At 43.6% G+C, this 15,218-nt stretch overlaps 1 protein-coding gene across 5 annotated transcripts in view; it reads right to left on the bottom strand.

Moving 5' to 3' along the window:
* Window positions 1-990: 990 nt before the first annotated feature.
* The window catches only part of LOC147465323 (LOW PSII ACCUMULATION protein (DUF1995)), a 57,551-nt gene continuing 43,323 nt past the window's right edge, over window positions 991-15,218 (bottom strand). Inside the window, exons 3-10 of one of the 5 annotated variants that reach the window (XR_015189074.1) lie at window positions 3,595-3,642; window positions 3,473-3,521; window positions 3,130-3,230; window positions 2,802-2,994; window positions 2,630-2,728; window positions 1,956-2,073; window positions 1,366-1,487; window positions 991-1,232 (exon numbers count right to left, since the gene is read on the bottom strand). Coding sequence is in view for 4 of the 5 variants with exons in the window: in XM_086519378.1 (XP_086375504.1) it covers window positions 1,389-1,509; window positions 1,956-2,073; window positions 2,630-2,728; window positions 2,802-2,994; window positions 3,130-3,230; window positions 3,473-3,521; window positions 3,595-3,642 (729 nt within the window). In the remaining variant the exon portion in view is untranslated. Of the gene's footprint in view, window positions 1,510-1,955; window positions 2,074-2,629; window positions 2,729-2,801; window positions 2,995-3,129; window positions 3,231-3,472; window positions 3,522-3,594; window positions 3,643-15,218 lie in introns of all 5 variants that reach the window. The other 4 variants (XM_086519378.1, XM_086519377.1, XM_086519380.1 and 1 more) reach the window with 4 other exon arrangements.

Raw genomic sequence — 15,218 nt, 5'->3', positions numbered from 1 at the left:
AAAATATGAGAGTTTCTCTATGGATTTTCTCATTGGATTACCCACGACACAAAAGGGGGCACAACTTTGTGTGGGTTATCGTTGATAGGTTAACCAAGATGGCCAGATTTATTCCTATCACATCAAATGTTACGGCTCATAAATAGACTAGACTATTTGTTGAGCATCTATACCAATTCTATGGTTTTCCTCGAAACGTTACTTCTAATAGAGATAGAAAGTTTAGTAGCCACTTTTGGAGAGCTATATTTGCTAAACTTGAGACCAAGCTTATAAGGCATGAGTACAAATGATTATCCACAAACAGATGGTCAAACTGAAAAGGTGAACTAAATCCTAGAAGATATGCTAAGAGAAGTAAAAAGAAAACTAATTGGGAAGAGTGCTTACCTATAGCAAAGTTTGCATATAACGATGCCAAACACTCTTCCAAAGGGTATATAGTCCATTCATATTTATGTATGGATTTCAACCAAGAGCTCCCACCCTATGTAGGGAGGACTACAAAAGGAGAAGGTTCAGGTAGCTAAAATTTCATAGAAGATATGAATGAAATGCTTAAACTCTCATAACAGCATTAGGAAAGCTCAAGATAGAGCTAGAGCCTATGATGACCCTCATAGGAGACCTCTCACCTTTGAGGAAGGAGAACAAGTTTACCTTTAAAGTGCCTAAAAAATCAGAAACTATGAAAAGTGAGCTATGTCCAAAGTTCTCTCTTAGGTGTTGTGTGGTCAAAATGCTCTTGCACATGTAATGATACACGGCCTCTTCTTTTTCCTTGTTAAGGAACTCCAGAGACCTGTCATTTCCTAATGCAGACTACTCTGCTAAAGCAACAATGACGACATTTTCAAATTATGCTCAAGCCCCGCATAGCTATATTATCACCGCATGTAGATACATTTGCAGACATAATGCTGCATAACAAACAATCTCTCTGGCTCATCCACACCTGTTCTAGTACTGACAAATGACATGTGGATCAGATTTCGACATCACAAACATTTTTTCCATCAATAATAGAGCGGTATAAGATTGTGTACTGGCTACAAATGAGTTCAATACATCAGGAACCCCAAATTACATGAAGCCCTTCTTTATAGCAGGAAATTGTAACCGCAGTACCGGCTCAGGTTACAAGTGATGTTTCCGGCTCACGGCACACGCCCTAGTTGGTATTTTCCTTGATAAGAGCTTTTGAGATCTTACATGAAACTTTGTACCTTGTGCTGTGAACCAGTTCAACCAGGTAAGGACAAAGCTCTTCAGAGCTCTTCAGATGAAATTGAAAACCTCAGTCAATCACAGATTAAAATTACACATTGGCTCATGGGATCAAGAGACTCATCCACTTGAACTTACATCAAGTGATGGCAAACCCTGTGTCACACCCGCATCAAAATGTTTAGTGCCACCTCTTTTAGGGTTGGCATTGTCTCCTGTTCATGAACACAAACAAGGCCATCGTTCATTCTTCGAAGTACCTGCCATGGACCAGGATAAGCTCTGCGCATAAACATAAAACTTATTATGCCCTTCTTGACTGCTGTTAACTTCACATTCATGAAATGATTACTCTTTTATGTGCAAAAGTGTCAAGAGGATTTTACACTCCACATTGGTATGGGAACGCAGGCAAGAGACTTGTAGACTAGCGCTGCATGTGTAGGAAATTTGGCAGACAAGCTTTAAATGCTGTAATTTGGCAGTTTGGCAGCAAGGTGCTCTCTCTCTCTTGGGATAGTTTTCCAGGACGTAAAAAATTCTCCTCTCCCTCTCTCTCTCTCTCTCTCTCTCTCTCTCTCTCTCTCTCTCGCAAGATTAGAAGACCGTTCTTTACTTAAAAAGAGTCGATGTCGATGAGAACTAATGAGCTTTGCAATCCAGCTTCAATGCATGCTTGTCAAATACTCTATTCAAGTTAACTTGTGAAATTAGAAGATGTTTTTTACCTGAACAAAGTACCACCGTGATTCCCTTTGAAATTGTGAATGTAGTACACGGTCTCAAACTTCGGAAGAAAGCTTTTTGCCAAAGCTGCCAGTTTAGGATAGAAGAATGGGGGATAATCTAGATGTATGTCAAAGAGAACATAAGATAATATTCCAAATAAGCATAATAAAAGTCACCTATAGGGTCCTTGATGTATTGATCTATTTTCCATCAAACTAATTTTGTACCTTCATAGGACAGCTTATTTTCCCTCGACACCTCCAAATGAAAATCCTCCCCTTGTCCAACATAGAAACATTGAAAATGGAACTTCTGTTTCAATCATGACCAGTGATTTCTTAAAGCCTAAGGTTCATGTATGTTCTGCCAATTTCATTGAAAGTAAAGTAAGTTTGAAAATTTCCCAAATTGCACTGTGCAGGTGATCATAAGAAAATAAGAGTAACAATGAATGTTCAGATATGAATCGAAAAGGAAAAATTGAACCAAGCACAAGATGATTAATGAGCAAAAAAAAACATTGATTGCTATGTCCTCCCTTTCATTAAACACATTTCGTTCATACATAGAAACTCAATATCATCTCTTTTAGTGAGTTTTTTTGTTAACCATTGTAGTTCCACATTTGAATAACTTGAAATATTCTTGTTTCCGGAGCTATTTTGAAGGATACAACCACTTCTTATCCTGTCAAGCTCCCCATTGAAAACGAGTATTGGTACCTTGGATTCTGCTGTGCCTTGTGTGTAAAGTTCCTCCACTGCTAGCATTTCTGCAAGTTGTACTGGTTAAGCATGTTTGCAAAAGAACTGAAGCAAGCAATGCATAAAAAGAAATTCCTTTACCATTGACATTGAAATAGGGATAAGCTACAACAATAATCTCATCAGTTGGCTTTAGATGATCCACCACTCTCACTTTTTTTGTGAAACCAATATCTTCAAGCCCCGAAGGCTTGGTAAGGTAATCCAACTTGAAGTAGGTTCCTTCAAAAATGCCTGCTTTCGCTGCTGCAACCTCATTGACATCGGGAAAGAACTAAAGGCATTCAAAAGAGCGATAGCTGTATCAAGTTCCAAACCAAAATTCCTTTGTCCTTAAACCCAGTTCATTTCTTCATAATGATTACGCTGGGTTTTGCTCATGTGTTCAAGAAGTTGACTGAACACTCACAATTCGAGTGCGAGCATACTGCTCGCTTGCTAAAAAATTTAAACAGAAGTCTCGAATTAACATCATACTGCTAGTCATCTCAATTCCTCCCTCAGCATCACCTGTAGGGGTTTTTGTCAGTCCAGCAATTTGAGACAGAACAAAAAAATATGAATCTTTAAAGTTATTCGAACCAAAACGACATTTCAACACATGATCAAGTTTCCAGGCAGAAAGAAATGGACAAGCCCAAAAATGCATACAACTCTAGCCTCCAAAAACAAAGTGAAAACCATCGATAGCTTACAGTGCCTCCATTGTTCCATCATAAGTACAGGTATTTAAGATCAGGCATTGATTCTACCTGAAACAGATTTGAGGCCTGCTGTTGGAAATTCAACCTCCTGGCCAAGCTAAAACAATTACAGAAACAGCATAGTAAAGTGGACACTCAGCTTGGTTATTTGTGTCAGAAAAGAGACTTGCCAGCAATTTCTTCCCATCATTAAGAGCTGCCTTGGTCGCATCTTTTGCCTGTATACATGTAGCCCAGTGCAAAGTTCATTTCTTACAAAATACAAGCTCCCTCCCTCTCCTCCCCCCCCCCCCCCTCTCACACATACCCCACACAGCTCCAGCTAGTAGCACTTCAAAATTCATTTTCGTATCTCATTTTTTGTATACCCAGACATGGTATCAGATTCACCAGTTTGTAACACATTGGTCTCTTAGGTCATTTTGGCCTTTTGAAGACATTAGTATATCATTTCATTATTGGGCACAGTGCATATCGGGCTAGAATGATCTGAATCCTCCGATGTAGCCTCCGGCGACGCTGTGAAGTCCTCTGCAATTGTGGGCGTCTGGATCTCCCTAGCTCGGTTGCTGGTCAATCAATGTGCCGCTAGTGTGGCAAGAATGTCAGCTCTGGTGTGATAGCTGCCCCTTTGGGTGCCCAACGTCGGGTAGAAAGAAATCGGTGACCCATCTTTGAGACTAGTCGGCTTACTCTCTCCTCAACAGGCTCTCTTTGTGTCTGCACAGCTTGAATAGAAACAGTCCAAGACATCTCTTGTCCTCATACCTCATGACTCTGGAGAGTGATCCAAACCCCTCTCTGAACAAGCAGTGAAAGCGGCCTCATATCTCATAGTACACCAGGCAGTGGCATATGTAGTGCAGCTCTGTCTCAGGCTCCATATGGCATAAGGGACATATTTTGGCCTTTGCTGGTACTCCTCTATATCTGCCAATCTCGACCCGAAGCTGGTGTGAAGATGTGCGTATCTGGCCAATAGCCTATCGTTTCCCATGAGATAAGTGGGTGTCCATGTATCTGGGTCTGGTCACAAAACCAACCTCTGTGATCTGGAGAATATGCTCTATAGAAAGCCATCTTTGTGTCCAAGTCCTTCGTCGGCTGTATCCATGTCCTCCTGGTATCTAGTTGAATCAAGTCCTAATAGACGAGCCTGGTGATTTGAGTCTCTGTAAGGGTCACAGAGGGTGTACTGGAAGGGGGGCAATCTGTCCATGCTGAATCCATGTAACTGAAACCATGATGTCATCTTCCCATACAGCCTACTGTACCCCCCTGCAGAGCTACCTGTCGGGAGGACTCAAGAGCTAGCTGGGCATATCTATCTCTAAGGAGGTCCCATAGACCCTATATATAAAGGAGACTGACTTGGTAAGCGCCTCGACCACCAAGGGAGGGGCTGCTAGCTCTGCTCGAATAATCTCATGTGGTACTGAAGCCTTGACTCTAATCATGCGCGAGATCATTGAGACCAAAGCCCTCTCCATGCCTCTCCATCCATCAGCGCTAACAGATCTCCCATAATGATCCAATGAGGGCCCCCATATCTGAACTCTGTAAAGCATTACTGAAAAACCACAGTTTGTCCAAGGTTCCTAAAACTGAACCTGAAAACACATCTTCTCCGATCCTCCCAATGCTGCATAGGATCTCGTTAGTCTAGTCTCTGCTTCTCTCCTCAATGAAAACACAGGCCCACTAAAGACCACCCCAAGGTAGGTGTAAATACTCCACTGTCTCATGACCGTAAGTAAATGTGGGTGTTTCATCTCTTGATCCACTGTGGGGTGGTGTTAAACACCATTACCTTTGGTTTTACCAAGGTTGATAGACAAACCAGTGTCGTGGGCAAACCTATACAAAGCATCCAGGTGACACTCCATCCCCTCCAAGGAGTTGGAGATCAGCACAATATCATCAGCATAACAATAGTGGAATCCATGTCCCTACCAACTGTGTTCCCCTATCACCATCTCTCTCAATGTAGTCAGAAACCTCATCCACATACATACCAAATAGTGTAGGAGATAGTGGGCAGCCCTACTCACCCTGATAGTGGAATGAACCAAAGTAGATAACCCCTCTGGACTGCGTACATGCCCCACTACTGACATGTATAGTGCCATGATCCCCCAAATCAACTTTGTGGGTACTCTCATCTCCTACAATCAGCACATCAATCTAGCTATGGGCACTGTGTCAAATGCTTTGCGGAAATCCGCAAAGCTACAATAGATCCATCTGCCATGTGACCTGCCCTCCTCAATAATGGCTCTGAGTGTCAGAAAGTAGGGTTGCAAGGAAACACACACAGCTTGGAGAAGATCAAGAATCTCAAGGCACACAATAGAGAGTAGTATTGCTTAGTGCACAATGGAAAGATAAGTTAGCCCTAGAGTGATGGACGTATATACAATGCACAGGGAAAAAGCCTCCTAGTGAGGGAAAAAATGCCTCGGCGGTCCTAAGTGTGTTCACACAAATCACTACCACATGTATATGGGAACAAATCCCCCCTAGGATGATGCAGTGAACAAGAGCTGGCATGTAATGTATAGGTTAGTGCCATGCCCTGAGTGCATGATCAATCCACAAAGGGGAGTAAGCCCAAAGCTTTGCGGACAGTTTCGAACTTCTCCCGATGCAATGCCTTTGTGAACAGATCTGCAAGGTTGTCCTATGTTGGCACATAAGCCAAGCTGAACTCTCCGGCTGAGAGTCTCTCCATGACATAGTGAGAATGCACCTCAATGTGTGCAAGCATAAAAAACTGGGTTCCTCGCAACTACCAATGCGCTCTGTCTGTCAATGTAGATGATGTTGGCAGTGTCCTGTCCAACACCCAAATCAGCCATAAGGCATCTGAGCCACACACACTCAACCCCCCTAGGGATAAAACAACCTAAGATGCAAAGCGCCACTTAAGTAGCGAAAAAACCTCTTAACAACTTGCCAATGCTTAGAACCTAGGCTATGCATGACTCTGCTGACCTGTGAGACTACAAACTGAAATATCCGGCCTCGTATTGCATACATAAATAAGGCATCTAGCAGTAGTTTGGTAAAGAGTGACATTGATAGGATCACCAGCATCATGAAGACTCAACTTCAAACTGTTTCCATGGGAGTAGCAATAGACTTGCAGTCCTCAAGTCCAAACTTACATAGGAATTGACACAAGGCAATACCACCATCATACTTTTTAAATTGTATGCCCAAGTAATGATGCAACAACCCCAAATCTTTCATCTTGAAAGTAGCATTCAATCAACCTTAAATTCAACAATGTGTCTCATTTGGTCCAGTGATCAGCAAATTTGTGAAGAACCGTATATTACTTCATATGTGTTAATTATACTCTGCACAAGACTAGAACTAGAAAGATAACTCTGACAAGAGACTCGAGAGACTGTGCTTGATTGAATGAATGAAAACTGAGTACAAAGGGTTCCTTTTATAGAAATTGAAGAGTCACTAGTGAAAAGGCATGTCTCATGGTGAAGAGACATGACTTTAGACGTAAAGACATCCTTTCGGCGAAGAGCTACAACCATTGGGCGAAGAGTTGCATCTGTAGAGCGAAGGGGTGTGACTAGTCGTCAAAGGAGCGTGGCTTTTGGTGAAGAGGCATGTCTCTTGAGCGAAGGGTCATGACCATCCAAGCGTAGGGGTTTTCCTTGGCATGGCACTTTGCGTATCTGCAACTAGGAATAGATGTAATACTGCAACATAGTCACAATCGTGACATTCCCTCCCTTTTAAAATGAGAGCCTCGGCTAAAGAAATGACTTCTAATGTTGATAGAACTCTGGAAAAGCATTGAATCTTCAAAAATCTTCAATCTTTGAGTTATCTGGAACCTTTGTCTTGAACTTTTTCTTCTTGCAAAACCTTTTTTCTTTGATTGCTAAATCCCATGTCATTGCATTGTTCAAATACTTTTGAGAAGAATCTAGCTTAATCAAGTTGACTACAACAAGAGAGATTGATCTAAATCCCATGTCATTGCATTGTTCAAATACTTTTGAGAAGAATCTAGCTTAATCAAGTTGACTGCAACAAGAGAGATTGATCTTCAAAAATCTTCATGCGATGTAAGATTTTTGGTTTAAGATATTCCAATAACTGCAAAATATTTGGTGAAGAGGAAATCTTCCCTAGACACTCTTCTGATGGGGTAACTTCATCTTTACGAATCACTGGAGAGGATTTTGGCTTGAGATTGTCCATCTTCCAATAATGAATCCCAAAATTCTTCAGAATCATCTTCAAAAATTTCCTCTTCATGACTTGCAATTGGCATATCATCATTCAGCAAAGAATCAAAGAAAGCATAATCGCATTCAGACTCGGAATCTGCAACCATATCCTTATCTTTGTCTGGTAACGAAGTATCACTTGGAAAAACTTCTTCATCAATAATAATTTCTGCATCTGCATCGGAAATCATATTTGCTTCATAATCCACTGTATCATGTCGTTTAACTTGTACACGTGATGCTTGAATCACTCGTTCCGCATAATAAAGCCCATGTAAAATCAGCTCACGTCCATCTTTGAACAAACTGATAGTATGTCCTCGAAAGCTAATTGCTGGATCATATTGAAATAACCAATGCTGACCAAGAATCGTGTCATAATAAGATAGAGGCATGACTTCAAAATCCAGTTGATCTGCATAGTTTTGAATACCGAACTGCAAATGTCGAACTGAAACCGGCCCGTAGGGCAGTAGGCTTTGGCTTTCACCCGAAATTCTTTACTTTAAACTTTAGGACACAAAGGAACTTCACGAATAAGCTTGTGACTGGAATTCAACACTTCAAGACAAACCACAGCCTGGCAGCTAGAGCGCTACCAAGCAGACAACGACACCTTGTTGGCCCCAAAGATTGGCGCCCCTTTCGGTATTTCTTTATTCTTATTAGAGAAAAGCCTATAAACTTCCACAAGATGTCCCACTTTTATCGGGCTAAAATTCCTCTACTCGAACTCGATTTCGGCAACATAACCACAGTAGAAGTCTCCACGGACAAAATCCCAAGCAAACATTGACTTTCCACGCACTTTAGAGCTCTTTGCAAAACCTGGCGAGAAATTGCAGCTCGCTGAATTCTCTGTTTTTGCGCTCCGATCTGTGTGCCGATCACTTTTCTGGGTGGGTCTTGAGCTCGCGCACCTGTAGGGTCACTTGCCCCTTGAATTAAACGAGATTCCTCGCCAGAAATCTCTCTAAATTGTCCTATAAAAGCACCCAATGCTTTCCCGAAGCTCCCCTGGCAAATAAACAATCCGAACCCTTGCACCTAGCCCTCACCAAGCTGTCCAAACCTGTCCATGGCTGTATTTGCAGGTTTTTGACCCAATTTCGCCAACATAACGGTGCAAATATCCCTATAGGTCAAAAGTACACGTCAAAGACACTTTCCCTTGCGGTATGGAAGCTTTCCACTAAGCTGTAGGTCAATTTCAGCATGCTGTAATTTTCTGTCTTGCGACTGTTTGGTGCCTACTGCCCTCTACACGCATCCCAAGGCCTTTCCGAGGCTCCCCTGGCAATTCCTTGCAGTTTAGGTGCAAAACCCTAAACCTGCAGAAAAACACAGCAGGCTGTAATTCTTTGTTTTGGACCGTTTCGGGCGGAACGAGCACGCCTACGCGTGTCTCAAATGCTCCCGCACGCGGGAAAACTCTCCGTTTTCGCATTCCTTCGCGATGGAACTGTGCGTACTTGAAGGGGATTAGCAATTACCTAATCCGATTCCTGTATAGAAGGCTCTTGCCTTGGCAAACACGCATAAACCCCCAGAACTGTACATGGTCATCTAAGAAGCCCAACTAGTGGGGCATTACCATATGTGAAAAGGGGAGAGAGAGATGCGGTAGAGAAATCGTCGCGCTACATAGAGCAAGAAAGAAGGCAAGCTTTCCATTAAAGCTGTAGCACACATTGTAGCACACACTGCAAGTCAAATCAGCCCCCTCTCTCAATTTGAGCGCCCCCTCTTCATGCAAATTTGGCAGATGCATCTGGAGCCGCCATGTGTCCAGTTTGCCTCTTTTTGAGTTAATTCCCTAGTACCCACCACCTTAGAAGTGTCGCGAGGGGCCCAAATGACTTTGAACTAAGCCTAGACACCCTTTTACTGCTCGGATTCCAGTGCTGATTAGTCCGATCAACTCGCGGTGACTTGCCCTTCCGGACTGTGGGTGAAACTCTGGGCCGTCGGCCATTTCACATTGGCCACGCAATGTCCGGTCATTTGCAACTTCAAAAAGAGGGTCCCAAAAATTAAACAAAAATCATCGGAAAGAAACCAACAACTCAAGTTAGCATTTGCCACGTCCTCATGACACGAATTGTCTCATCACAAGTTAAAATTGATCCATTTGCTAATTCCACATCATATAACTGAGATGTCTTCTGAGTTGGTAAGCCAAGCTGTTGAACTATCTGAGTGCTGACGAAATTATTAGAGCATCCGTTGTTTACCAAAATGTTGATGGAGCGACCATTGAGAGTTCCAAGAAGGCTAAAAACTTGCTTTAAAAGAGGCTCCAAAACTAAAGAATTGCATTGAGCATGCTTCATAAGAATAGTCGTATCGTCTGAGACACAAATTGTGTTGACCACAGATTTTTCTTTATCTTGAGCAGAAGCTAGTTGTTCAGAATTCGATGATGTTTCCGCCTTGGAATTTCTTTTCAAATTAGACGGATTTGGTTTCTTTGAACATTGATACCATCTATGGTCACCTCCGCAAATTGTACATAAACCATCCTTCTTTGAAGTCGAAGATGCATTTGAGGACGAGCCTTGCTGAGAATTGGAATGCCGATCTTGAGAAAAATCACGTCCTTTACCACGATCAAGTGGAGGAACATTTGAAGAAGATCTGCTTTGAGATTGTCGATCTTGAGAATAGAACCTTGACATTGAATAAGGTTCCGTTGCTTGCTATCTGAATTAAGATTGGTGTTGCTGACTTTGGCTATAGCTTTCTTTGCGATTGCGCTGTGAAAAGCGAGCATTATTTGAAGATCTGTCACCAGGGAGAAAATTTTGTGTAGGGTGCCGATTATCGCCAAGACGCTCCACATAGGCAATTGCAGCATCCAAGGTGGTAGGGTTGTATTTAAGCACATCGTCCTTTAGGTTGAGTTTGAGTCCGTCAATAAAACTATGAAGTTTATCAGAGGGACTAAGGGTCTCTATCTCTAGACTTAGCCTTTGGAACTGTGTGATATACACGGCCAAGGAACCTGTTTTGCTCAGGCGACGAAGAGAGCACTGAGCATGAAAATCACATTGGCACGTTCGAATGCCTTGCGAATAGTACGCCTGAATTTGTCCCATGAAGGTGTGTGTTTACCATCAGCAACCCTTCATTGCCACCAAAGAAATGATGTGTCCTTGAGCAGAGAACTAGCAAGTGCAACTTTTTTAGTTTCTACTAAGTCCGTGTTGGACAAGTAGACCTCCATTTTGAACAGCCATTGGTCCAGCACGCGCTTGTCGCGGTGACCATTATACGGTTCGGACAGTTTAATATCCAGTTTCTTCTTCTGTGCAGCATTAAAAATTTTATAGAGTAATTGAAGTTCGCGATTGTCTACCTCATTAGTTAGATCTGGCTCATTTGGTTCGTCCACTGAAGCTTCGGAAGAAGGTGGTGGAGAAGCAGCATTAGTCGTCCGAGAAGTCGTAGGACGACTCCGAGAATTGTTTTTTTCTCTGAGAAAAAGGTCCTTCTATTGGTTTATGAAACTGCCCATAGGGCTACAACCACCTATACAAGAGAGGGCTACAACAAACATGGTGGGAAGACTCTCCCAATGAAAAAAACACAACATATGTACAATGAGGCTAAATCAAGAGATGGGAGGAGAGAAAAGCCACACAGGTGGATGATAGTGCCATCTGAGCACACCGTGGACCATGGTGAAAAAAGGCCCAGGACGCCAGAGTCGAAGGAAAGCCTCTTTGCGGTCCCTTATGCGGTCGGAGCACCCTATAGTCTCTCAAACTGTCCTCTGAGAGTATGAATCAGCTCTAGCCAAAGATCCCGAACAGTCTCTCCTGGTGGTACAGGGCGAGCCTCGAAGATGCGGAAGTAGTGGGACCGCCAGATGAACCAAAGTGTCAGGCCGCTGATGAGCTCCCAACACTCCTCTCTCTCATTGCACCACTCCTGTGGAGTAAGCTCTGTAGCAAGCTGGAGTGTAGGTCAACCCCCCCGCATCACTATCATCCTGCTGGTGGAGGATAGCTCAAACTGAAGTGTCGGGCCCGTGAGAGTAGACCAAGCAGCTGCCCCCAAAGTGTACTACCGAGCTGTGGAAAGAGCTGGCATCAGACAGAGAACACGAAGCCACAGCTGTTGTGCCAAGAGGATAGTCCCAAAGACAGTGACGCTGACTCTCCACACGATGGTTACAAGCTGCACATGCGGTCGAGAGACCACTATGTACAAGCCAGCTCCCAACTGATGTAGCTCGGTGTGCAACCAGCCACTGGAACAAAGTGACTCGTCTCAGCTGTCTGGAGTCCCACAACCTCTCCCAAAGAGCTGCCAAGAACTCAACTGTGAGACCCTCCTCCTGCCAATGAGGTGTTGCAACAGGACAAGCCTCTCTCTGCGCTGCCAGTATGTGACGTCCTAGTCGAACAGTGTACTGAAAGAAAGGGACACCTGGATGGTCTGCTGAGGAGAAAGGGTCCCTCCAAAGCCACTCTCCAGGATCCCACTGTACTCGTGCCAGTGGACATCTCTCCCAAGCCCACAGTCTCCAGTGTCCAGTCTCAAGAGCTGCCGGGTCGGGATTGATGACACAAGTCCTCCCACAGATGCCCACCACTCCGAGAATTGTTTTGCGTCTGCATCTGATCCAAACGAGTGTGAAGTGATGCAAGGTTTGTGGAAAGTGTGGCGATCTACTCCTTGATAAGAGTAATGGCATCGTCAGATTGACCACCTCTGTCCTGAGAATTCGGCATGATTACGCCTCAAAGGGAACTCTCAAACAGGTGCAGGAGCAGGGTCTGGGACGGGTACTTCGGAGCGGAATTTATGTTTCGAACGGGTTCCGGCTCTGGGGTCGCGGGTAATAATCTCGGGTTCTGAGTATCGGATATGACGATCACTTCGCGTTTCGATAGAATTTCTTCGCGAGTTTTGTCTATGTACGAGAGGTAAGAACCTATTTGTGGCGTTCATCGACCATGCAGCATGCAAGAGAGTGCGTGTGCGAGTGCCGGCGCGAAAAGAAACTCTGGCTGGGCTTTAAATTTTCTAATGTAAGTCTCTTTGGATGCCCTTTTTTTTACTTGTTACTTGAAGGTGTGGTTTCACATGGTTTCAAAAAATATTGGGGCTAACTCGCCAAGTTGGGCACCCACTTTGGGGTTTAATAAAAAACTGGCACTGCTGGTATAAGTCACTTGAGTAAAAAGACTTACGAAGAACAGCCAGCGCACGTATGAGGGCAACGCTTGGTGAGGAGGCGCCAAGCTACAGGCAGCACTTGGGGAGGAGGCATGTCGAAGAGGCACGGCAGCCAACATGCCATGCGCCAAGGGGTGCGAGCACGAAGGCTCAATTCAGCCCAGCAATTCAGCCAGCGCTGAATTCAGTAATCAGCCTAGTGTTTCCAGAATTCAAGCCAGAGCTGCAAATTTCAGCCCTGTGTTTTCATAATTCAGCCCTTCGGGTTGTGTGGGGAAGGGTGCCGTGAAGGGGCACATCGCCTTGGGAAAAGGTGCGAGCAAGGGAGAGGTGGGTTGCCTTCTGCCGGGTCAGTGCCCTTTCGCATGAAAGGGTGCACAAAGTTCTCCGGGTACGCCGTGCACAAACATCTTTGTTCTGTCTTTAGATATAGATTTGAACATAAAAAATTCAAGTTACCTCATCCTCGTATGCACGTGTACCACCTTTCTTCTGTTGCCATACACTTCGGGAGAGGGGGAAAGAGGGTAGCGGCGAAGGTGAGAGGCTCACAACCTTCGGGTCCCGAGAAAAAATTTTCTCTGATACCACTGTGAGGATTAGTATATTACTTCATATGTATTTATTATATTTTTGCACAAGACTAGAACTAGAAAGATAACTCTGACAAGAGACTCAAGAGATTGTGTTTGATTGAATGAATGAGAACTGAGTACAAAGGGTTCCTTTTATAAGAATTCAAGAGTCAGTAGTGAAAAGGCATGTCTCATGGTGAAGAGACATGACTTTAACCATAAAGACACATCCTTTCGGCAAAGAGCTACAACCATTGGGTGAAGAGTCACACCTGTAGAGCAAAGGGTGTGACCAGTCGTCGAAGGAGTGTGGCTTTAGGCGAAGAGGCATGTCTCTTGAGCAAAGGGTTGTGACCATCCAAGCGTAGGGGTTCTTCTTAGCATGGCACTTTGCGTATCTGCAACTAGGAGTAGATGTAATACTGCAACATAGTCACAATCGTGACAAAATCATCCACATATACAACAATGATGAAAAGTACATCACCCTCACGCTTCACATACAAAGTGCTTTCTGTTGGACTGTTGCGAAAGCCTCATTTAACTAAATGAGTGTCAGCTTTCTCATACCAAGCACGAGGAGATTGCTTCAATCTATACCAAGCTTTCTTACATTTGTACATTTTATCTTCTTGCCCTTAAATGACAAAACCGCAAGGCTCCGTTACATAAATTTCCTCAAATATATATCACCGTTCAAGCAAACAGTAACAATATCTCATTGATGTACATCCCATCCAAAATAGGCTGTCAATGCACATAGAAAACGCACAGTAGTCATACGACAAGTGGGAGCAAAAGTCTCTTCATAATCTATGCCTTTCTGTTGTGCATAACCTTTTGCAACAAGACAAGCCTTATAGTGATCAATTTCACCATCCGGCTTATATTTCAACTTGTGAACCCACTTCGTACCAATGGTATTTTTGCTAGGAGGAAAATCACATAAAGTCCATGTGTCATTTTCTATAAGTGCATCATATTCTGATTGCATGGTAAATATTCAATTTTCTGAATCAAAAGACACAAGTTCCTCTACATCACATTAACTAGAAACAGCCAAAGCATAACAATCTGATGCATGGCGAGAACCTGAACGAGTACAACTAGACAAAGGTGCATCCAATTTACTGTCACCCCAAAGTGTATTGAAGGGCTTGTACAGGGTAACAACCAAAGTGTAGACAAGACGAGCTCGCTGCTGCTGAAACCGGCCTGTTCACTTAACTGGGCAGTAGTCCGTAAACCTTATTTGGCTTTCGCTCAATTTATTGTCGCCCACTTAACCTGTACTTAAAGACACAGTAGAAAAGAGAGGTACAGGCTACTAGAACGCACCTGTATCCGAGACCGACACCAGATAGGCCCCTAAAACAGGCGCCCCTTTCGGTATTTCTTTATTCTTTAAGAAGGAAAAGCTACAAAATAGAGTCTTGAAGGTTTCCACCTGTATCCCGCTAGGTGGCTACTGTTCTAGCAAAATTTCGGCAACACAACGGCCCCAGAACTTGCTTGGAATAAACCCCCATGCTTGGACTCACTTCCAATGAGCTAAACCCTTTGTTTTCAGCCCAAAACAGTAAATTCCTACTCGCTGTAATTTACTGGTTTTTACCTGTTTTCAGCCCTAATCACTCCCATTACTGTCCTCTGACAGTTAGGCACTGTTCCCAATGCTTCTGGCACTGCAATGGCTGAAAAACAGCACCTAATTTGGAGCTGAATTTGCACCTGTACGGTGAGGTTATCACCCTCACCTGTGCCTGCTTT

The sequence above is a fragment of the Adiantum capillus-veneris genome, chromosome 1 (assembly GCF_014529385.1).
Source record: "Adiantum capillus-veneris isolate H3 chromosome 1, ASM1452938v2, whole genome shotgun sequence".
NCBI classification, from domain to species: domain Eukaryota; kingdom Viridiplantae; phylum Streptophyta; class Polypodiopsida; order Polypodiales; family Pteridaceae; genus Adiantum; species Adiantum capillus-veneris.
Note: the sequence above shows the minus strand (reverse complement) of the source record. Positions and strands in the feature narration are given on the sequence as shown.